The sequence below is a fragment of the Carassius carassius genome, chromosome 12, assembly GCF_963082965.1.
Source record: "Carassius carassius chromosome 12, fCarCar2.1, whole genome shotgun sequence".
NCBI lineage: Eukaryota > Metazoa > Chordata > Actinopteri > Cypriniformes > Cyprinidae > Carassius > Carassius carassius.
In genome coordinates this window covers 26,640,139-26,663,051 of record NC_081766.1, presented here as the reverse complement: position 1 = coordinate 26,663,051, position 22,913 = coordinate 26,640,139, and the positions used below count along the sequence as shown (strand labels likewise).

The window sequence follows — 22,913 nt, the reverse complement described above, 5'->3', positions numbered from 1 at the left end:
TTTTGAGCGGTATTGGGTGGTCGGCCCATCACTGACCACATGCAGCACTGAAGCAGTGGGGTATTGATCCTTCAGGAAAGTGAGAACTTTTGATAGATGTGCCCAAATAGCACAGGGATCATGACGAAAAGAGGAGCTAATTGAGCAGACTGAGATCACACTGTTTTTGGTGTAGGCCACACCAGTGTGTAGTGAGGCCTGTTTATGTGAATCTCCAAAATGTACCGCTTGGATTTCACTGCTGTACTTGCAGAGAAAATTCTCTGCAAAGTCAATATGCAGGACAACCTCATCTTCACTCAGATTTTCTTTCAAACCACGAAGAGCAGCATACTGATGTCTGATGTTGTAGACATGCTTCCCCAATTTTTCTTTTAGTCCCATGGAAAAGTCTTCAAGCAAAGTATGCAAAGTACCCATAACCTTCTCTTTAACTGTCAAATGGACTGTGACCTTTTCTTCACTACCATCTTTCTTTTTCTTCAGTCTCTCCTCAGCTTTTCCCTTCCATTCATACCAAAATGTTTGGGTCCCAGGGTCAAAGGTTGTGATTTCCAATTCTTTAGCTTCACAAACGGTACATTCCCTGTACATACATTGCTTGGTATATTTTGGCAAACAACACAGGGATACAATCAAATCTTCAATGTTGCTGATTTTAATGACTTTGTGATAAAGCAGCTTGTCTGCCATATTCTGCAGATTGGCATGGGTCTTGCAGAGGCATGTGTCTCTATCCTTAACTGTGGGCTTTACAATCCAAAATGGACGTCTCTTACAGAACTCACTGTTAGATGACTGTCAGGATACTCCTTCCTGAACTTCTTATGGAGTTTTTCCAGAGGCCCATTCAGGAATCTTTTTTGTCTTTTTGTCTTTTTCTTGGTCACAGTGTCCTTTTTTCCAGTTGATGCTCTGCTATTCTCATCTCTTTCTAAGAACTGTTTGATTTTTTTTTTCTGTGGCTGGGCTAATGCTGTTCTTTTGTTTCTTCCGTGTGTAAGTAAGAGCTGTTGTCCTTTTTTCATTACTTCTCATTCTTCTGGTTGAAAAGCCAAATTCCCTTTCAGCCATTTTCAGTAGTCGATACTTCTTAAGGACTTTTCCTGCCATTATTTTGGAATTTGTTTATCTCTGTCGGATTGCAGATTTTTATATTTGTCTCTCAGTTCAGCGATCACGCCATTGTGAAAAACTAAAGTTCTTCGTAGAGTGCTACATGCTGTTACCATTTGTCGTTTCGATTTTGTATTTGGAGAGTCAGCCTGCCTTTTTTTTTCCATCAGTCTATTATACCGCTGACGGTATTTCTGTGCCTTTCGCAAAGCTTTATCAAGCTTTGCGTTACTCTCATACAGTGCTTGATACACTTTTTGACGGTTTCTTGCTACCTTCTTCCTTCCCCTCTGTTTTTGGGATTGAGATTGGGCAGAAGGTGGTGTGGGGGGCAGGTCAACATCATGTTCTGGCTGCAAGGGAACATCAGGAGAGTGTGGTGGTGTGGTGGTGGAAAGGTAGGCCTGCATTGTGTTTTTTTTTTATCTCCTCTCGTCTATTTCTTTGATATATTCTCCATTGTCTCCTTTGTTTGCGGTGCTCCCGCTTTGACAGATCTGCAGTTGCTCTTACTACTCCTTTTTCTTTTTTCCTCAGGTATCTCTCCCTGTCTCTTTTAAGTCTTTCTTCATATTTTATAGGGTCAGCTTTTATTTTGGCCCTATAGGCCTGTGACCTTTCTTTTGTTGTCTTAGGTGGCATCTAAATGAAATAAATTAATATAAAAGTATAATTTAGAAATAAAAATAATATCATAACAAATATATATATATATACAGTATTGTAATTTATTATAATATAAAAAGTATTACACAAATCTACTCTTGCAATCTATATCAATTGTACTTTGTAACCATAAATGTCATTTCCACCACATGCTGTCATTTCCACCACAGAGGGCAGTGTGGTGGAAATGACTGTGGTGGAAATGACATTTCTGTAGTTTTTCATGAAAAAATGGAAGATAGCTTCACTGATTAGCTTTGAATTAATACTTAGCATTTAATGTATGCAAAATACTCTTATTTAACTTAAAATGTTTAACTTTTTAAAAACACCCTTGAAGGTACAGCATGTTTGGAAATGACGTAGAATAAATATATTAACTGATCAAGCAATATTTACCTTGATTTTTCTTCTTTTTGTTTTGATGAAAATTTTAAATTGCCTCCATGTCCAACATGTGCTGTGATGTCACTGAACATTTCCATGGAAACCACCTAAACAATCTTTCACACAAACTTTTTAAAGGGACATTACAGTGTTGTGGTGGAAATGACACCAATACTGTGCGACAGCTATATTTTGTATAAAAAGTAATATTGATAGTGGTCTCACATTAAATACTCTAATGTATTTTAATCATTTTACTAGTGCTTAATTTAGGTATATTAATAGTTACCAGATAAGTCATATTTTTTAACTGTATTTTCATTGTTGAAGTTAAAAATCCTGGGTGTGCGACAAGGAGTGATTTTGACACCTATAAGGAGGTTGAAAAGTATGAAAAAATCATAATAGAAAGGTAGTAAAAAGTTTTTAAGGAGGTTTTATTGTTAGTTTGAAGAAGAAAGAGGAATTTGTCCAAAATTATATGTATTTTTAAAAATATGACCAAAGTACATAAAAGTGCCCATAGTCTAAGAATCACCCTTAAATGGATAGTTCACCCAAAAATCAAAATTGTCATAATTTATTCAAGATTTTCCAAATGTATTCCTTGATTCAAATTTCTCATAAGCTTAATTGATTTGGTCTAAAGAGAGAAGAATTAATGATTATTTTAATTTGAAAACTACATATAAATTAGCTACCACTGTGTTAATGACTTAGCATCATTCCAGGGACTCCAGGGAGGCATAAGTGCCTTTCACCCTGTGACAACTTGATAAACCACTGAAACGATTTTGGAAACATTATTTTAAGGTAAAAATGTTACATAGTGTTGCTTTAAGGACATTTTTATGGTGGCTTTTAATCTTGCATCAAATACTGAACTGCATACTGTATGCAGACTTGCATTTACAAATCACCAAAAGTAAATATTTTGCTAGTACTAGTATTGAACTACAAGCAGCAAGACAGTTGCAAGCCTTTGATTAGAGTTATGTAAAGCTTTTGATGGGACAGTTAGGTCCTAGAGATGTGGTGACAACAGCTGAGCAGAGGGGGCCCAATTCGATTTTTTGTCATGGGGCCCAAAATTCCTGGCAGCGCCCCTGAACATCCAAATGTAGACTGGTCTGTCTGTTGGCACGCAGATCCACGCAGACAGCACCAGAAGTTCGTGAATACCGAATTCCCTTGTCTTTCTTATCAATTTGTGTTTGCACGAAAAAAAAAAATAACGATGTGCTCGAAAAAATAAGTCAAAGTGTCCGTTTCAACGAGTTTCCCCGTAAACGCAGTCAGAGAAAGAAAAACAGATGTGTGTCATTACAAGTATTAGATACATGCATTCGTCTTAAAGGGACAGCAACCCAATATACCTGCAGCTGTTTGTCACCAAAGTTAATCAAAAAACAAAAGAGAAAGAGAAAAAAATAATTTTGTAGCTAAAGGTAAACTGTATTAATTGTATGAACCATATTTAATGTATACAGTGAAGGCAGTGTTATTTTACATTTGATTATTCAATGTCTGTAACTTAATGCAGTTAATTTACCTGAGAAACCAAAAGCACTGCTTTATTTCACATGTATTTTTGTTCTATTGCATTTATGTATGCTTGTACTTTGTTTATTATTTTCTTTGCAGAGGCACTAGGCCTACCCTACAAAATTACCCCAATCACCCTAGAACTTTACAAAAAGAGCTACTCAAATCATCAGGTGAAATTGTTTTCAGGAAGAAGAGGAAGGAGTAGTAAAGCAAGAAGAAGTGATAGTTTTTCAGAATTTCATTTTACTCTATGTGCCTATAGGGGTGGGATGGCAGGGGTTGGTGGCAATGTAAGTATCTAGATATTTGCAGCGGGGCAAGGGAAAACATCCCAAGACCATTATCCCACCTTCAACACTGGTCCATATAATTTTGCCTACAGTATATCGTGTAGCAAGGTAGTCTTCCGAACCTTTAATAATTAAATTTTAGGGGACCCCCCCAAGAGTCCTAAGTCATTTCGAACCCTGCTATCAAGAAATGGCAAAGCAGCAAACACAGCTGCAGAGAGAAGAAGAGGGATGGGCTGATGGACGCTATAGCCTCCTGAAAGAGGAGAACACTCTTCAGCATGGATAAAGACTGAATTAAAGCAGGAAAAGGTGAATTTTTCACTTGAGACTTTTCCTGACGGGTGAAGAGAACATCGTGAACTGCAGAACTCTGGCAGAAAGCAACCAAAAGCCAGACTGAGAAGAAGCAGAGAAACAATGCCAGCACCACAACGTCAGGTCTTTAAGTGCAGGCTGATGATGTAACCAGAAGGACTTCCATCCCTTCTGTGCACAGGTGCTGCATATAAAATGCACACTAAAGAGACTGCTTCAAATTTTAATTATTTTATTAAATTATTTTATTTAATAATTGTTTGCGTATGTTAATTTACTTGATGTCCATTAATAATATCTTGCTAACATTTTTTAAAGCCAATTTTATAAACATTTGGACAGTCACATTACTGTAACCTTCCAGTACATATTAAAACAATGCACATATCATTTTCTATAAAATGGGCACTAGATACATTTGTGCAGCATCAGAGAATATAATACTCTGGCAAATCTAAGAAAATGTGTTCATTATATAAGATCATTGCCTTTGCTACCTCAGTTTATCTTGTTTTGTAAGCAGGCCTGAGCCAGGGCTGGACTGGGACAAAAAATCGGCCCGGGCATTTTTGCCCAGACCGGCCCACTATATGATCATAAACACCACCCATCTTTGCACGCCCTTAATTATATGCATACCAACTCCTATTCATTAAAACCACTAATGCCATGTAATGAGTGAGTATAGGAACGAGTGAGAGTTAACAGATGAAATAAGTAAAAATTTTATATTTATTAATACAGTTGAACAATACTCCACAGCGGTGAATCCTAAAACAAGCTATAAGCGGCTCTGGCATAGCAATACCAGTGTTTCTTACAGGATTTTTGTTAAAACTATGGTGGTGTGTCCTCGGTCCTTCTAGGGGGGTTCGGGGGCATGCCCCCCCCGTGAGAAAATTTTGTGCATTTTAATGATAAATTCATTAATCTGGTGCACTTTGAGAGTTCAAAATTAAAAGCTCCAACCCATATTCAGTGTGCAAATTAAACAAAGAAAAATTCAAACCTCTTTTAGTTACAGTGTCTATTTACATTACACCTATACATAATAATAGTTATAATATTAATCCAATGATAGTAATAGCCATATTTTGTAAAACAAATGCACGAAAAAATAAAGGAAACTTTCTTAATTAGTTGTATCAATTTCTATACTTGAAAGAGATAAGCACATGATCTTTTATTTTGACGCAAACTGCATCAAGCTTTTATTTTGGCGGAAAACATGGTTTACAAACGCCTCTTATTAAATTTCTAGTGAATTGCGGTAATCGTCAACTATGCAGATGTGGAAATAATCTACACTCATGTCATGGCCTAAGTGTTTTGAAAGTAGTTATGCTTACCGCAGGCTCTACACTTTCTCATCTCTCTCCTGATCCTCCGTCCTCACTATCATCATCTGCCACAGGAGCTGATGAAGGTCAGAAAACATATATTTTGACACAGTTTACAGTGTCTACTTTAAGGGCCTGGTTCTATTTTTACACACTATTTATCTGCACATTCCTTGCGTTTCTTCTCCATCTTTTTTTACAGATACACACTGACACTGCTGCCGCTCGCTCACTCGTTTAAAGTTGTGATTGGGCCAGCCCAGTGTCAATCAAGAAAAGAGCCAATGGGCCGCTGATCTACATGTTTCATGGGCTGGTCTGTCAGAAAAAAAAACTAACACTGACTTTGACCAATGCATTACACCGGCACAAACCCAGCGCCGCCAATTAAGCAAAACAAAACAAAACGAATGGGCTGCCGATGTACAAATTTTATGGGCCGTTTAAAAAAAAAAAAAAAAGTATGAGTATGAGATATCGACCCAAAAAGCACGTCGGCCCACCGGGCAAATGCCCGGTATGCCCAATGGCCAGTCCAGCCATGGCCTGAGCAGTTGCTTCTTTTGAATTAACTTAAGTTAATGTAATTGAGATAATTAAAACAATTAATTCCTTTTTTTCACGTAATCTAAACTACTCAGCTGCAGTTGATTAAAGCTGATAACAGTAGGAGTACAAAAGTCAATGTAAGCAACACAAGCAAACTATTGTTTGTGCTGATATAATTGAAATATAGATCAACAGATTTAGCTTTATCATTGTAAGATAATATTTTCTCAAGTAGAGAAAACATTAAATATATTTTTGATATCATATAATTCTCCTACACTGTAAAAAAAAAAAAAAGTTGACATTTACGGTAAAATAACGGCAGCTGTGGTTTCCAGAACTTCACTGTTAAAAATATGGTAGCAACATTTTAGGTTTTACAGACTTAACTTAAATTCCCAATAAAATATCATATTTCATTAACTGATCTAATGTTCTAATGTTAATAAACCAACATATTGAAGTACTAATATCTGTTTTGAACCATTGTAATTCACTAATAACCACCAAAAACTGGCGGTGATGAGAAAGCAACACGATGAATCAAAGCTCATCACTAACAGCTCTTCCACAAGCTGAGAAGTATATATGTGAAGTATAAAATATCGCCGTTAATCTATTCTCACAGTTGGGTTGGGAGCTGGGTCTATACTAAGCAAGCTATGATGACTTTTACCTTGATATTTTACCGCGGATGTATACCTAGCCGAATTGCACTGTAGGGGGCGAGAACGAGTTTTCGCACCTGTGTGTATGCCTACTGTGAAATTAGCACATCAAACGTGACGTGCTAACATGGATGCAGCTGAAGCTGCCGGGTTTGCTTCAGGGATTTAAAAAAAAAAGAAGCTTCCCAATGGAAACCTCGACAAGACGCAGTGCGTATGCAGTCCATGTGTGTTATGTATGTGGTGCTGAAGCAGCACGGACTCGATGTGCATTCACACAGGACGCGTTTGCAGTCCGCTATTCGGTAATTAAACGATCGCTGCACTGCTGCAGATGCATCGCTCCTGGAACGCAACTGGAATCCATTAACATGGGTGTGTGAAAAAATATGCAATGCATACGCACTGCAGACGGAGTATGTGTGAAACAGCCGTAAGGTTGTTTGCACCTTGTGCACTGTGGAATTAGTTTATCGCTTTCTCAAGCAGTTTATCAAGGTGCACAGTGTCATTCACACAAACACTAATCACCATCATGGTAACACACATGATACTGAAATAATGCAATACACTTTAATTTAACAACTTTAGATGAAAGATAAAACCCTAATGTACACAACTGATAAGATAAAAAAGAAGAAATATAGTTATTTCAATGAAACCCCCCACCCACAAAATATGAAGTGTCATCCAGGGAATTCTGGGAGTGTCAATTTACAGTTTTTCACTGTAAATTCAACAATGCCTTTTTCTTTTTCACTTCCAAAAACTGTAATTTTAACGTTGTTTTACTGTAAAGTTACATTAAACGTAATTACAGTTATTCACTGTATATAGTATGGAAACTTACTGATAACCAATTAACAGGTTTTTACTATAGCATTTTTACAGTCTTTTACTTTTAAGATCACAATCATTTTTTACACTGTAACTTTTAGGACAGTCAGTTGACAATCAACTTCACTTGAGAAATTGTTGTATTATACTATTGAGATTAATATAAACATAATTGATTTAGTCACTTTGGCGTGTATTGAATGTTTTTTGGAAAATAAGGATGAAAATACATTTGTTTTTGCACCTTCCTGAGTGTATAATAAGAAACAATTATAATATGGTTGCTCTTGAAAAGCAGATCCACTTCCAGAAACTGAATCTTTATCAATACTGTTATTTTATGAATAAAAAAAGAAGATCAATAACTTATGTCCAAACCTTTGTAATGATTGTAAAATAGTATTTACCTTCCTTAGCATGTGTACATAAACTGAACATCCTGCTACAGTACAGTTTTTATTATAATACAGTAATTTGTAATAATAGATTTATTTATGTATACAAATAAAGTTGGTCTAAAATAACTGTTAAACCAAAAACACAGGTAGGATTTTACTCTGTAGTTTTACTTTTTATGGACTATTACTATGTACAGTAGTCACCAATCTCCAGCACATCAGTTTCCTCCAAATTTCTAAAGATACACACCAAAGTACTACAGCAGTATCAAAGGGGAGTGCTCCCACTACTGTAAAATAAGAAAACAAAGCTCTCTATTAATTTCAGTTACAACTCCAGAGATCCTTGTGGATCTTTGTGGCAGCATGGTCTGGTTGGTTCACAGAGAACTATGGTATTCAATAAAAATGACAGCTTTATCTGCTAATTAAATGCTAATAACAAAGTGCTCTATTGCAGTAATGCTCTATATATGATTGTCTGTTTTGAGCAGCCTTAAAAAAAGTCATAGAGAGATGCTTCAAAAACTACATGCATTCCTCAGTGTTCGCCAGGTGAAATGTTTCCCTCATCCTCATCCTCGGCCATGCCCTTCAAGTAGGTGCGCTTAAACTCCTCGAAAACCATTTCATCCTCCAGTTCACTACATACAGAAACACATTCACATAAAAGGACAAGAAGCAGATACATTACAGATATATTAATAAACAAAATAAATAATGAACAGGATTCGAAAACGGTCCTGAAAAAAAATAAAAAAAATAAAAATAAAAAATCACCATCAGCTGTTTGTAGTGTTTGCAGTCAAAAATTTCAATAATATGTATCAATCTCAAATTTGTAACACAGCTTTCTTAGATTTATGGCTTTGGAAAATATATGTATTTTATATAAAATGATTAAAATAGTGTTCATTTTTAATAATAATGAACTTTAAGTTCTATAAAAAAAAATAGATTACATTTTTTTTTCACTTCAGCAAGTGCCTTTTTTAAAAGAGACCAAAAATGAGTCTGTGCTCCAAAACATTCAATATTTACAACAGTTTAAGTTTTCACATCTATGCTCAAAAAGTGGTAAACAGGTAATACATGGAAAACGTGAAACATGAGCGGTTTCGCTGATGGCGCAGAGGCAGAGCACAAGTGGTGTTTGTGCACCCAAAATCCTGCCACTTTCGCTTTGAAGTAGGCCTGGCCAAAGAGAAAAATATTTTATCTTTTTTGTGAGTGGCTGAGGCAGCCGTGTCGGTTTCAATCAATCAGTGAACACAGTGCTATTTCTAGGCACCAGCTAAAGGGACTCCAAAGAGCGCTCATACTGGCACTACATTGCTACATTTTAGCAGGATTGTGATAAAGAGTGGCATGGTCCCACTGAAATGTGACTGCTGCCCTCACATCACTGGGCTAGAGTACTGTCAAACTGATGATGCCTGTATGCCATTGGATCAGAGCGCTGTCAGTTGCTGGCTAATTGAGGCTAATTTAAAATATTGGTAGAAAAATTAAAGTGCACTAAATCAGTATTTTGTTCAGGCAGTACTTGTGGCAGTTGATAAATCAATTAAATCACTTCTAACAGCACTTGGTAACAGAGTCATTCACATAAAGGGCAGAGCATCACATTATTTAAAGGGGAAGTTCACGCATTAATGAGAAGCAAAGTATTAAGTGAAAGTGAAAAAGTGTGAAGTGAAGTGACATTCAGCCAAGTATGGTGACCCATACTCAGAATTTGTGCTCTGCATTTAACCCATCCGAAGTGCACACACACAGAGCAGTGAACACACACACACACTGTGAGCACACACCCAGTGCAGTGGGCAGCCATTTATGCTGCGGCGCCCGGGGAGCAGTTGGGGGTTCGATGCCTTGCTCAAGGGCACCTAAGTCATGGTATTGAAGGTGGAGAGAGAACTGTACATGCACTCCCCCCACCCACAATTCCTGCCGGCCCGGGACTCGAACTCACAACCTTTCGATTGGGAGTCCGACTCTCTAACCATTAGGCCACGACTTCCCACAGTAGCTGCATTGATTACTTTTATGTCACTGATCAAGCTTTTAGATGTAGTTTGGGATAAGAAAGGGTTTTATAGGATTGACTGAAATAATAATGAAATAACTGACACTTTAAATCAATGTTTCAAGCAACAACAACAAAACAATTGAACGAAAAACAGATAAATACAAAAAGTAGCCATTGATAAAATCTAAACATGTATCCAAATGTAATCAAATTAGCATTGTGATTTCAACCACCATTTATTCGGATCATTTTCAAAATATTACTGTCATTGTGTCATGAAATGTAATTTTAAAAGTATTTCAGCCGAGAATGTAGTTGTTTAAAACTCAAATCTGCGGTTTATTTATAAAGACAGTGCCTATTTAAAAATGTGTTTTGCAAATTTCGGAGACGGACAGCTCCACGCGATCAGCGGGAGCTCATTGATCATGTATCCACCGAGAGCGGCCTCACCTCAGCTAGACCTTCTGATATGTGTCGCTGGCTCTGATGTCTCTTTAGTGGTTAAACATAAAATATAATTAGTTTATTTTATTTTCATATTTTAGTTTTTAATGAATACAAAGGTGATGTTGACAATTGTAACTATGGCAACGTCTGCTTCGAGACTAAAACCTGACCAATGCCTCAACTGCACTACAAGAGAAAGCGGCAGCCGCATGGCAGTTCCACCACTTAACGTGCCTCGTGTTTGAGGGCCTGAAGAGTTTTGTGCTGTAGTAGCAGTGTTCGAGTCTCAGGGCCGACTTAGTTGCAAAAAATGTCAAATTTATATTTACTAAAAGCTAAATAAAACAAAAAAAAACTTTTGTATTTGTGTTATTTTCTATTTATAATTTCATGCATTATCTTCGGCTGTGCCTGCCATGAAACGCTGTGCCCATAAAAAAGCGGCAGGATTTTGGGCGCACGATCACCGCTTGAGCTCTGCCTCTGCACCACCAGCGAAACCGCCCATGCTTTATGAGCACAGATGTGAAAACTTAAGTTCTTGTAAATATTGAGCTCAGCCATCTTGTAGGACATCTCAATTCTTTAATTTCACCACAAGGAGGCGAGGATCAAGGAGTGAGGAGGCGTGAGCGAGGATACACAGGTGTTTTTCATAGAAAAACCTGACGCACATATAAATTCTCCTCCCCCTTCACATCTATTGTTATAATTTTATTTTAGATTTTAACTTTGCAGTTTAAATAAACCTTACATGTCATATATGTCAAACAGGGCATCTTGCTTTATTAATATTTATTATTAATATCTTAAATAACAAACTTTAACAATAAGGGCAGTTCCCTTTAGTGCAGTTAATGACACTTTAAAATGACACTAAATGGAATGAGGATATATAATTTTACTTGATTCAATTCCTCCATCCTCACATCTTTTCCTTGCATCTTCCCTTGCATCCTGAAAGGGTGCCGCTAAGATGCAAGGAAAGGAAACGAGGATGCACAATAAGAATTGAGAAGCACCCTTAGAAACAAGTATGGAGTTGGTTTATTGTTTACATTTTTTCCCTTACGAATTTGTTTGGTGCAGCATTCTATATGTATGTAGGTAATAATCTGTTGGGGGTCAGAATTGGTCACAACACCTGCAGAAGGTGTTTTAGATGTTTAGATATTGGAGCGGGATATGGGGGGGGGGTGGAGGGGTGGAGTATTGGCACTTGTTTTTTCCGCTTCAAGCACTGAGTAAATGTACACAACTTTTAAACTACTCAAAAACTTACAACTGAAGAGTTCAGATGCAAAAGCCTCCAAGTGCTATCTGAAATTTTCTTTAAAATTAGAATTTTTATCAGGCTCCTATGTTTAGGTTCAGTAATTTTACTTTAATGACAATGTTTAGATCCTTTTCTATGCCATTGAATGGAAATAAATCAACATAAATATAAGAGCCTTTTAAAAATGCTAATTTCAGATGAAATTTTCAGGAAGGACTTTTACATATGAACTCTTTAATTTCTGACAAACTACTTAATAACAGTTACACAAGTATTTGTAATTTGTTACTTCACAAACCTGCAAGCAGGACATGATGAACTCTTTAATTTCTGACAAACTACTTAATAACAGTTACACGAGTATTTGTAATTTGTTACTTCACAAACCTGCAAGCAGGACATGATGAAAAAAAGACATTTCATTTAATTATTAAAATGCTGACTGACCTTTCTTTCACTTCAAGAGGCATTAAAGAGGAAATGACATTTTAACAGAGTTGATACATAATTGAATGTGAACCAGAAAATATTTTAGAGACAGATAAAAGAACATACGCAAAAACATTTGTATATAATACCTGTGTCAGGCTTCGGGTGCATAAGCTGGAAAGGGAGCTCCACCCCAACTTCACTGATATGGAAAAACACAAAGCATATATAAAGGTATTAAATACTATAGTTAGTTCCAAACTTGTTGCTTTCTTATATTGAACATAAAAGAAGATATTTTGAAGATTGCTGGTAATCAAAGAGTTGGTGGTTGCCATTGACTTCCATAGTATTCTTTTTTTTTCCTACTATGGAAGTCAATCGCAACCACCAACTGTTTGATTACCAGTAATCTTCAAAATATATTTTTTTATGTTCAATATAAGAAAGCAACAGGTTTGGTCCCAGACTTTTGGATAATATATATGCAGACATAAAAAAGCTTCATTGATATGCAGGGCACTCTCTAACAGGGAGAAAGGTGGTGACGATTTCAACCAAAGGCCATTCTTAATCAAGTATTAAAGAAAAGATATTTACCTGGATCCCATAATCCTATAAAAGAGAACAACAAAATATTAGGATGTACACAACACACTACAGGTAAAACATATATTAGGCATGCATGGTTTTATGCTATATACTGTAGTAGAATATTGTGTCATGTGATACTAACCCTCCAACAATAAGCTTTACAACAAGTCTGTAAGACACCATGATCCCCAAAACTTCCTTCAGAACACCTTCTTTGATGCTGCAATAAAGCAGTTAAACGAAGCCCAGTAAACGAAAATAGCTGTCATTATTTTCATGCCAATGTTTTCCATGGGGACTCACATGCTTGAAGAGGCTAAATTGGTGTCTTCATGCTTCAATTTTCCATCCAGTGCAATGCCTCTTCGCTCTCTGTTATTGGCCAGTAGGGGGAGCAAAGTGTAGACTTTATCCAGCTTGGCACCAGAATCAACAGAGTCCCTGCACCACATAACAAACTTTAATCAGATTAACATTAATTATTTTATTGAATTACATATAAATATCTGAATCAAACTATTACCCAGAGTCTTCTATGGCCACTGCCTTCATATAACTGTCACTGGAGTACAGCACCACATTGGCAATTTGTTCCACTAAAAGATAGACATCCACAAGTGTTATTTCATAGTAACAGCAGTCTACTTAAAGTATGAGTTACTGTATACAGTACACAAAGATTTATATTTTGTAAATTAATTAGTTCATTAAGATTTCAGTCAGATGATACAGATAATCTATTAAAATATATTAATACACACACAGACTGATACACATGCAACTCTATTGACGTGTTTTGAATTGGGGTAGCGGTCAAAAATATTAGGGTAGAATAAAAGAATGAAACTCTTGAAAATAAAAGCTTATTTATGACCACTTTTATTAATTTCCTGAACACACTTATTTCTAATTGAGGTGTCAGTGCTCTCAAATCTGGTCTTACCAGAAATTATGATGTTCCTCACATTTTTGTTAGAGTCATTATTAATTTTGACCCTTACGTTGATCGGTTCCCCATGATAGTAAGTCTACAAGAAAAAATGTAATTATATAATTGAATAAAAACTACGATGCAATATTCCACATTGATTAATTATATTCCAATGGACATTCTTCATTTAAAAAGCAATATGAAACATTGATAATAACACCAAAGAAAGACAAATTATGATACATGCATGCTCGACTAGTGGTCTGTTTAAAACCCACCTGCTTCTGTAAGCTTGCCTCCATATGCAACGGTTTGTCAGACATGAGAAAGTCACGAGTAGTCTCCACACAGGGAGCTGGTCCTAGAGTTTCTGGAGCATACTGGACCTTACGAATCATCAAACGTACTGAGCTCCTGATTGTGGAAGAGGAGAACAAGACATGTCACTGTTGAGATATCCAAATATGGTTTACACTGCTCCATTGACTACATAAAGGAATTTCTATTATGGTAGGATAAAAGGCAAAGTGGTATAAGTAAATCATTGCAGGCCTGGATACAACAGTGTCCACTATACTTCCCAATGAATAGTGAATAATAACAAAGAGTTGTAGCTTGGACTAACCGTTTGCGAACTTTGGCATCCTGGCTTTCAGCACTGAAAGCTTTCACCTCAAACTCAACAGCACAGTGCTGTGAAAAAACATTGGACAGTTCTGTGAAAAAAACAATTTACACTACAAAGAGGCTATATATCATATACATGCAAGAGAAACAACTTTGTCAGAATTAGGTAGAAAAATTGCTTAATAGATACCTTTCCAACATCTTTTGGGGCAGGCTGTAGTCCTACTGAACATGGTAAGTTGTCAGGGAACTAAATAAACAGAAATGAGAACTGTTCTTTATTATCAGGTCCACCAATAGATAAATGCATGAATGTATACTTTATACACTATACATATAAATGTATATACTACACTACTTCAAAATTTTGAACACACCTTCTCCTTTAGTTGATTTTCTTTAGTTTTATTATATTCAACATTGTACATTAATACTGAAGACATCCAAACTATGAAATAACATGCAAAGAATTAATAAAAAAATTTAAACAACCCAGAATATGTTTTATAATTTAGATCGTTGAAAGTAACTACATTTAGCTTTGATGACCGCTTGACACACTCATGGCATTCTCTCATCAGATTCATGAGGTGGTCACCTTGAATGCTTTTCAATTCACATGTGTGTGCCTTGTCAATAGTTAATTTGTATAATTTCTTGCCTTCTTAATGTGCTTTAGACATCAGTCCTGTGCAGAAGAAGGGTGGGTACAGAGTCCAAAGCCCTATTAGTGGAACTACAACTATTGTACAAATTCACATTATAGCAAGAAACACTCAATTGCCATAAGTAAAGAGAAAAGACAGTCCATCATTAAGAAATGAAGATCAGTCAATCAGAAAAACCTCAAGAACTTTGAATATCACCCCGAATGCAGTCGCCAAAAACAGAAAATGCTATGATGCAACTGGCTCTCATGAGGACTGTCTGAAGAAAGGAAGACCAAGAGCTACCTCTGCTGCAGAGGATAGGTTTATTAGAAATATCAGCTACAGAAGCCGCCCATTGAGAGCACCTTTACAACCCTCATAAATGCTACTAGGAGTTCAAGTGGCACACATCCTCTGTTCAGAGGAGACTTTGTGAGTCAGACCTTCATGGTTGAATTGCGGCAAAGGAACCATAACTTTCGGAAGAACAAGCAGAAGAGACTTGCTTTGGCCAAGAAACACAAGAAATGGACATTACATCAGTGGAAAACTGTCCTTTGGTCTGATGAGTGCAAATTTGAAATTTTTACACAACAGTACAGTACACCACATACAGTATATCACTGTGTGAATGGACAGTTCATGTAGCTCCCACTGAGAAGCATGGAGAAGGAGTGATGCGTTGCTTGTGACAAAATTGAAGGCACACTTAACCAGCGTGAGTACCACAGCATTTTACATCGACATCACAGCAGGTTTGCACTTTGTGGGGCCATCATTTGTTTTCCTGCAGGATCATGACCCCAAGCACACCTCTAGGTTATGTAAGAGCTATTTGTCCAAGAAGAAGAGTGATGGAGTGCTGCATAATTTGATCTGGCCTCCACAATCACCTGATCTAAATCCAACTGAGGTGGTTTGGGATGAGTTGGACAAGAGAGTGAAGGAAAAGCAGCTAATATTCAAAATTGTTGAAAAACTATTCCATGTGACTCATTGCTTATTAGGAGAATGCCAGGAATGTGCAAAGCTGTTATCAAAGCAAAAGTTAGCAACTTTAAAGAACTGAAAATATAAAATATATTCTGGGTTACTTTACATGTTTTTGTTGACTAAATAATTTCATATTTGATCTGCATATATTTGTTCTATATATATTTGTGCTCTTTTGATATTAGGGGTGTAATGTTACATATATATTCATAGAAGGTTTTCCGGTACAGGTGTTTTTAGTTTGGTACGCTTCAACCACAGAAAGACTTAAATAAAATAGCTCATTAAAGTCGCATTAGGCTACCTGAGGTAAACGTATCTTAAGGCGATGTTTATAAGCTCTTTTATTTTAGTCTTTTCATGGTTAAAATACTGAACATTCATGTTTATTTTATGTTATAAATAGTAGTAAAGAGGAAGAAATTATCATGTTCACTCACTCCATGCTGCCATTTGAACTGGGGCTACAGCCATCTGTCATGCCACATTAAAGAGCATCAGAATGTTGATTCTTAACGAATATAAGGATATAAGAATACAGCGCATATTGTGATTACTGGACAGGAGGCGCGCTAGCCTATAATGTCTAGCAAAGTTTTATTCACGCATCAACTGAAACATCATAGACTAAAAAATCAACTGAATTTAAGAATCAATATTGATTCATTAAAATTTACATAAATAGAACTAGAAGTTTCAAACTAAGTTTGCTGTATTTGTTCAGGATACGAGTGTATCGAACTGAAACACCATTCTGAAAATATGTGTAACGTTACACCCCTAATATAAAAACGAAAGAGCACAAGATTTTTTTTTTATTATTATTTCATTATTGGAGTAGCGGGTTATCACTGCAATGCACGTGGTTTGGAAAATGGATGGAAGTCATTAGTACCGAATGCATATACAAAAGTATGGTGGTACTAATTAGAATTTTTACATAGTACATGGTCTTTAAAGTATCTTCGTGTTAGTGACATGTAAATACAATGGTACATTAATAAGGAGACGATTACCATTTCTTTGCAATGAAAGTATCTTAATATAAATTAAGCCACTTGAAGATACTTACTTCAAAGAAAAATGGGTAGGCATTGACACCCAGTTTACGCAGTAGTTTATCCTGCACCTTGGTGAGAATGCCCTGTTCTTTGTCCTGCAGTGGGGGGTATATCTGCCGGGTGGAAACGTAGATCTCTCGTCTAAACGCGATGCCCAGCACGTCCATGTCATCACCTCCGTATCGAAATGTGCAGGATAAAGTGACATATGCTAGAGGGCAAAAGAATCAAAAAGCTAATATCATTGTTAGAAGTAGATAAGAAGAAGAAGATAGTATACTCACAATTATATTCCTTCTTAGAGGAAAATGGTAACTGTGAGGATTTCCAGTCAGGATTTATACCATATCATAGTACTGAGACTGCTCTCCTTAAAGTTACAAATGACCTGCCCTTATCATCTGATCGTGATTGTATCGCTGTCTAAGTGCTACTGGATCTTAGTGCTGCATTTGACACTATTGACCACAACATTCTTTTGCATAGACTAGAAAAATTTGTTGGCATTAGTGATGCATTAGCATCATACCAATTTGGAAAAACGAACAGAATGCATAGTCGATATAAAAAACTGATGAGTAATTTCTAACTGCTAAATTCTGAAAAAATCAGAGGTGTTAATTATTGGACCTAAAACCTCTTCATGATCTAAAAAACTTGATGGCTCCTCTTTGTCATTCTTTGTCATCATCTAGGTGTGCTATTTGATAGCAATCTTTCCTTTGAAATCCATGTTTTTAGCATTTGTAAACCTGCATTTTTCCATCTCAAAAATATATATAAAGTACGAACTATGCTCTCAATGTCAAATGCAGAAACATTATTTCAAGGTAAGATTATTGTAATACTTAATTTTCATGGTCGTTTTACATGCTTAATAAACAAACTCCAGCTGGTTCAAAATGCAGCATCTAGAGTTCTTACTAGAACCAGGAGGTATGAGCATATTAGCCCGTTTCTGTCAACACTGCACTGGCTCCCTATTAAACAGTGTATAGATTTTAAAATCTTGCTTATTACTTATAAAGCCCTGAGTGGTTTAGCACCTCACTATTTGAACGAGCTCTTATTGCATTATAGTCCTCCTATTCCGCTGCGTTCTCAAAACTCTGGCAATTTGATAATACCTAGAATTTCAAAATCAACTGTGGGTGGCAGATCCTGTTCCTATTTATCGCCTAAACTCTGGGATAACCTACCTAACATTGTTTGGGAGCCAGACACACTCTGTCATTTTAGATCTAGATTAAAGACATCTCTCTTTAACCTGGTTTACACATAACACACTAACACTTGCTTGGTGCATCGTTAGAATTATGGCATCTACGCTAATATTAGTCTGTTTCTTTCTTATTCCGAGGTCACCGTAGCCACCAGATCCATTCTGTATCCAGATCAGATGGTCACTGCAGTCACCCAGATCAAGTACGTATCCAGCCACAATGGTGGATCAGCACATGGAGAGGACCTCTACAGCCCTGATTGTCAGAGGAGACCAGGACAACTAGATGAGTCCCAGAGACAGATTCCCAGTAATGACCTTGTCTCCTAGACGGCCACCTGGACAAGACCACAGGAATCCAGATGAGTCCTCTGGAAAATGTGACTCTGCTGCAGCCTGGAATTGAACTGCTGGTTTTGTCTGGCCAGATGAGAACTGGCCCCCCGACTAAGCCTGGTTTCTCCCAAGGTTTTTTCTCCATTCTGTCACCAATGAAGTTTTGGTTCCTTGCTGCTGTCGCCTCTGGCTTGCTTAGTTGTGGACACTTAATATACAGGGATATCATCGACTTGAATGCACAGATACCATTTACACTGAACTGAGCTGGATGATGACATCACTGAATTCAATGATGAACTGCCTTAAACTGAAAATTTTGTTTACTATTGTCATTTTGCATGATTGACACACTATTGTCCTATTTAATACTATAAAGTTATTTTACACAATCTGTATTGTTAAAAGCACTATACAAATAAATAAAGGTGACTTGTTATACATGTATGTAATTAGATGTATCTGATTTACTTTGTGTTCAGATTGTAAAATCTTTGTAAATGTATTGACCTTTTTTCGCCTTCAGCTGTTCAGGGTCAACGAGAAGTACACCATCTGATGAGAAAATAATAATAATACACAATAATATTAAAAATGTAAATGAAAGTTTTAAGAAAACTTGATAAGTGCTTATAATCACAGGCAGGTTAATAAAATTTGACCTATTCTCTCACATACCCACTGGATCCACAGAGCCAACATTGTCAACAAAGTCTCTCTTTCCCATATACACACCCACCTGATTTAAAAACACAACATAAAGTACATTACTTAATGAGCCTAAAGGAGAAAAGCCTTTGTTCTGTTGTATGTTTTTATTTATCTTTTTTTCAGGTTGCTCTAATACATCCAGACTGATAGCCAAACTTTAGTTTTATTTTAAGCACTCTTCACAATGATTTTTTTATTTGATTTTATTTTTTCAAACACACAAATCATATTTTGTTGTGGTTTTTGATAAATTATTTTTACTGAGGTACTAGTCTTAATAATATTTCCCTAGTAAATTTTTACTCATAAATACATGTCTGACACAAAGATTATACATACTCCAACAGTACTGGTCACCTCTAACAATATATCATATGGTGTGTTCCCTCTGTGCCCTATTTTTTTTTGTTTTTTTGTAGTTTATCAAAAACATAAACCAACATAGGTCCCAAACTAGCAAAGCTTATTAATTGAGAATTATTTATTATTTATTTATTTGTCCTTTATTTAATCAGGTTTCTTTTACAGAAGTGACCTGACCCAGATGTAGCACAACATTTCATAAGAAGAACATTAAAACAATGTGGTCTAATGAATTGTATTTAATGGTTATTATTTAAAAAAAATATTAAATCACACAAATCAGGGTTTAAACTGTATTTATGCATAACACAAATTTGGTAACAGGTTAGCAAAAACTGTATACTTTACAGAAAATGATCAGAAAATAAAACAGCTAGTAAGGATCTTATCTTGACCATGAATATATAGCTACTTGTTTCAATGACCATTTGAAAAAAAAAAAAGAATAGCCAGAAATTTTCCTTTATAATTACTACAGTATATTAATATACTATATATATCCACCCGTGTAGTTATGTTAACTTACCGACTTGTCCTTGGATATTTTCTTGAAGACGATATTTTTGGGGCTCATTGTTGTTTAGAATCTTGAACACAATAAAAAAGCAAAAGATTAATGCTTAAATTAGGGTTCAATGTGAAGGTCATTTTGGGTTTAATCTAAGTGCATGGACCACAATTCCAGGGGACTGTGCCCTCATAGCCACTTCTCTCATGCCCCTCTGGAGGTCTGTGCATGCCAATGCTTTACAATAATATTCATCATATACTATTAAAACTGCAGTCTTAATCAAGCCTTTTCAATTTAAATAATGGTGACTTCTACAGTTCTACAGCCATTATTAATTTCATACCTGGTAGTGATGTTTTCGACTAATTTGTGAGGTCTGAAGCTTGAGGATGGAGTGAACAGTAGGGAGGAGCTGGTATTTGTACCCTGGATGTGTATTGTCCAACTAATCAGGTTAGCCAGGTTTATAGCTAAAATCCCCTCCACCCGTTCTCCAGCTTTCCCAAATAGACAGATACAGACAGACACCTAGCCTTGCTTCCTGAGCGGATTTGGGTTGGTTCCCTTGGTCAGCACTGGGGGAGATTACTAGGCACTGACACTTAGAACACGAGGAGCAACACTTATGTCAGGATCAAGTCACGTGTCATGTGGTCTCTATAGTGATGATTGTGAATAACCAAGTCATATTGAGATTTACAGGGTGAGAAATCCTTTCAGCATATGTAGCAAAATCAGAGTCAAATATACAATTATAATTGAGTGTATAAAATAATTGCAGTTGCACATTGTAACTGGAAAACTAATAAATAATCAGTGTAATCAATCAAATAAAAATAATATAAAAATTCTTAGTAACAGTATATAATTAGAGTATACACAATTGAGCAGGAATGATTATCATTAAAATAAATAAAACTCATGTTATGTAGCATGAATAAATGGATCCTGTTAATGCATGCATATTAGGGGTGGAACGATACATGTATTTGTACCAAACCATCACGGTACGAGCATCTTGGTTTGGTGCATGAGACCTTACAATGAATACAGGCAATTCACCCCCAATCCAGAAGGGGTGCCCGCAGCAATGCAACGCTGTTTGATAACCGGCCACCAGCAGAAGAACAGTGAATGCCGTGTAGTGTTGGGAAGTTCAGATCATTTTACCAACTCTGACCTTTGAGTCTCGTTTAGCAAAATGAATGAATCTTTTTTCGAGTCATTTTGTTCATTTAAAAAAATATAAATAAAATCAGGGCCGGCCCGCGGCATAGGCAGTATAGGCAAATGCTAAGGGCGCCACTCATCCATAGGGGCGCCAGAATGAGTGAACGAGTTAATTTTTTTAATTTTTTTTTTTACATTTTTTTTTTTATAATAGGCTACTATTTATTTTTACCTTAAACTTAATGTTAGCGGTTGTTCTGAGTTCCGAGTCCCCAGACTGTGATTTTGTACAATCATGTCAGTTTTAAGACGTATTTTTTATTATCACTTTTTTATTAATGTTTTACTCTACAGTTGTGCAGTTTTGGGGGGATAGTACAGGCCAAAAGTTTGGAAACATTACTATTTTTAATGTTTTTGAAAGAAGTTTCTTCTGCTCATCAAGCCTGCATTTATTTGATCAAAAATACAGAAAAAATGTAATATTGTGATAATTACAATTTAAAATAATTTGTTTTCAATTTATTATACTTTAAATTATCATTTATTTCTGTGATGCAAAGCTGAATTTTCAGCATCATTACTCCATTCTTCAGTGTCACATGTGACATCCGGTCTATCACATGATCCTTTAGAAATCATTCTAATATGATGATTTATTATGAGTGTTGGAAACAGTTCTGCTGTAATGTGTGTGTGTGTGTGTGTATATATATATATATATATATATATATGCTAAATCATGAACACAATGACAGGGTGAAATGGGCTGTGATGCATGGGGCGCCAGGTAAAATCTTGCCTAGGGCAGCAAATTGGTCAGAGCCGGCCCTGATTAAAATGTTACGAGTTACTTCCCTAACATGTCTGCCAGTACTTACATAAAAACATTGATCACACTACAAACAATACAAAACTATAATCTATAAGAACAGAATAGATTAATTAATTGTTTACCTGGGTCTTTAACCTGCGATTAGCTCACCTCTTATCTGACAAGTCTTCTGGTTTGAGTCATTCTTTCATCAAGTGACAGCCCCATACGCTAAACCTATGCTGTCTGAGCCAAAAAGAGAATTGATGAGTTCATCTATCAAGTCCTCTGGCTGGAGTCATTCCTTCATCACGTGACAGCCCCATAAGCTGTATAAAACCATAGACTGTATAAAAGGCTTTAACCTATTGTTTGTTCTTTTATCATGTGACGTGACAGCATTGGATAGAGAAATTAATTTACAAACTTCCTTACAAATGGGTGCATAGTTATAATTATTAATATCTTCATCATAATTTTCATCATTATTATAATTATTATTTACTCTTACACTTACTGCGTTTCTGGTCTCAAATAGTAGCATTTTAATTCTTACAGTTTATAAATGTATACATTTCTGTCATGATGTTTTTTTCCATTCACTGAAGGTTGTAACAACAGTAATA

At 36.1% G+C, this 22,913-nt stretch overlaps 1 protein-coding gene and 1 long non-coding RNA gene across 2 annotated transcripts; both read right to left on the bottom strand.

Annotated features, from left to right (window-relative positions):
• Positions 1–8,162: 8,162 nt before the first annotated feature.
• saga (S-antigen; retina and pineal gland (arrestin) a) lies at positions 8,163–20,795 on the bottom strand. Its single transcript, XM_059563944.1, has 16 exons — positions 20,647–20,795; positions 20,319–20,379; positions 19,397–19,457; positions 19,229–19,273; positions 17,172–17,371; positions 14,647–14,706; positions 14,455–14,522; positions 14,108–14,243; positions 13,842–13,926; positions 13,422–13,494; positions 13,202–13,339; positions 13,041–13,118; positions 12,905–12,919; positions 12,454–12,506; positions 12,323–12,332; positions 8,163–8,761 (listed from the first exon to the last, which is right to left on the bottom strand). Exons 2-16 carry the CDS (start codon positions 20,364–20,366, stop codon positions 8,659–8,661), a joined length of 1,173 nt encoding a protein of 390 aa, XP_059419927.1. The 5' UTR covers positions 20,367–20,379; positions 20,647–20,795; the 3' UTR covers positions 8,163–8,658.
• Positions 14,841–17,165, bottom strand: LOC132155132 (uncharacterized). The gene is made up of 3 exons (XR_009437226.1): positions 16,842–17,165; positions 15,233–16,800; positions 14,841–15,117 (listed from the first exon to the last, which is right to left on the bottom strand). It is a non-coding gene; the product is annotated as an uncharacterized LOC132155132 (long non-coding RNA).
• Positions 20,796–22,913: the final 2,118 nt, after the last annotated feature.

Excerpts from the sequence above, each read along its gene's own strand:
- saga (XM_059563944.1), bottom strand. The coding sequence starts at position 20,366 with ATGAGCCCCAAAAATATCGTCTTCAAGAAAATATCCAAGGACAAGTCG. Across the intron at positions 19,458-20,318 it reads AAATATCCAAGGACAAGTCG|GTGGGTGTGTATATGGGAAA; the intron begins GTAAGTTAACAT and ends TTTTTAAATCAG. Across the intron at positions 14,244-14,454 it reads GATGCCAAAGTTCGCAAACG|GAGCTCAGTACGTTTGATGA; the intron begins GTTAGTCCAAGC and ends TTCCACAATCAG.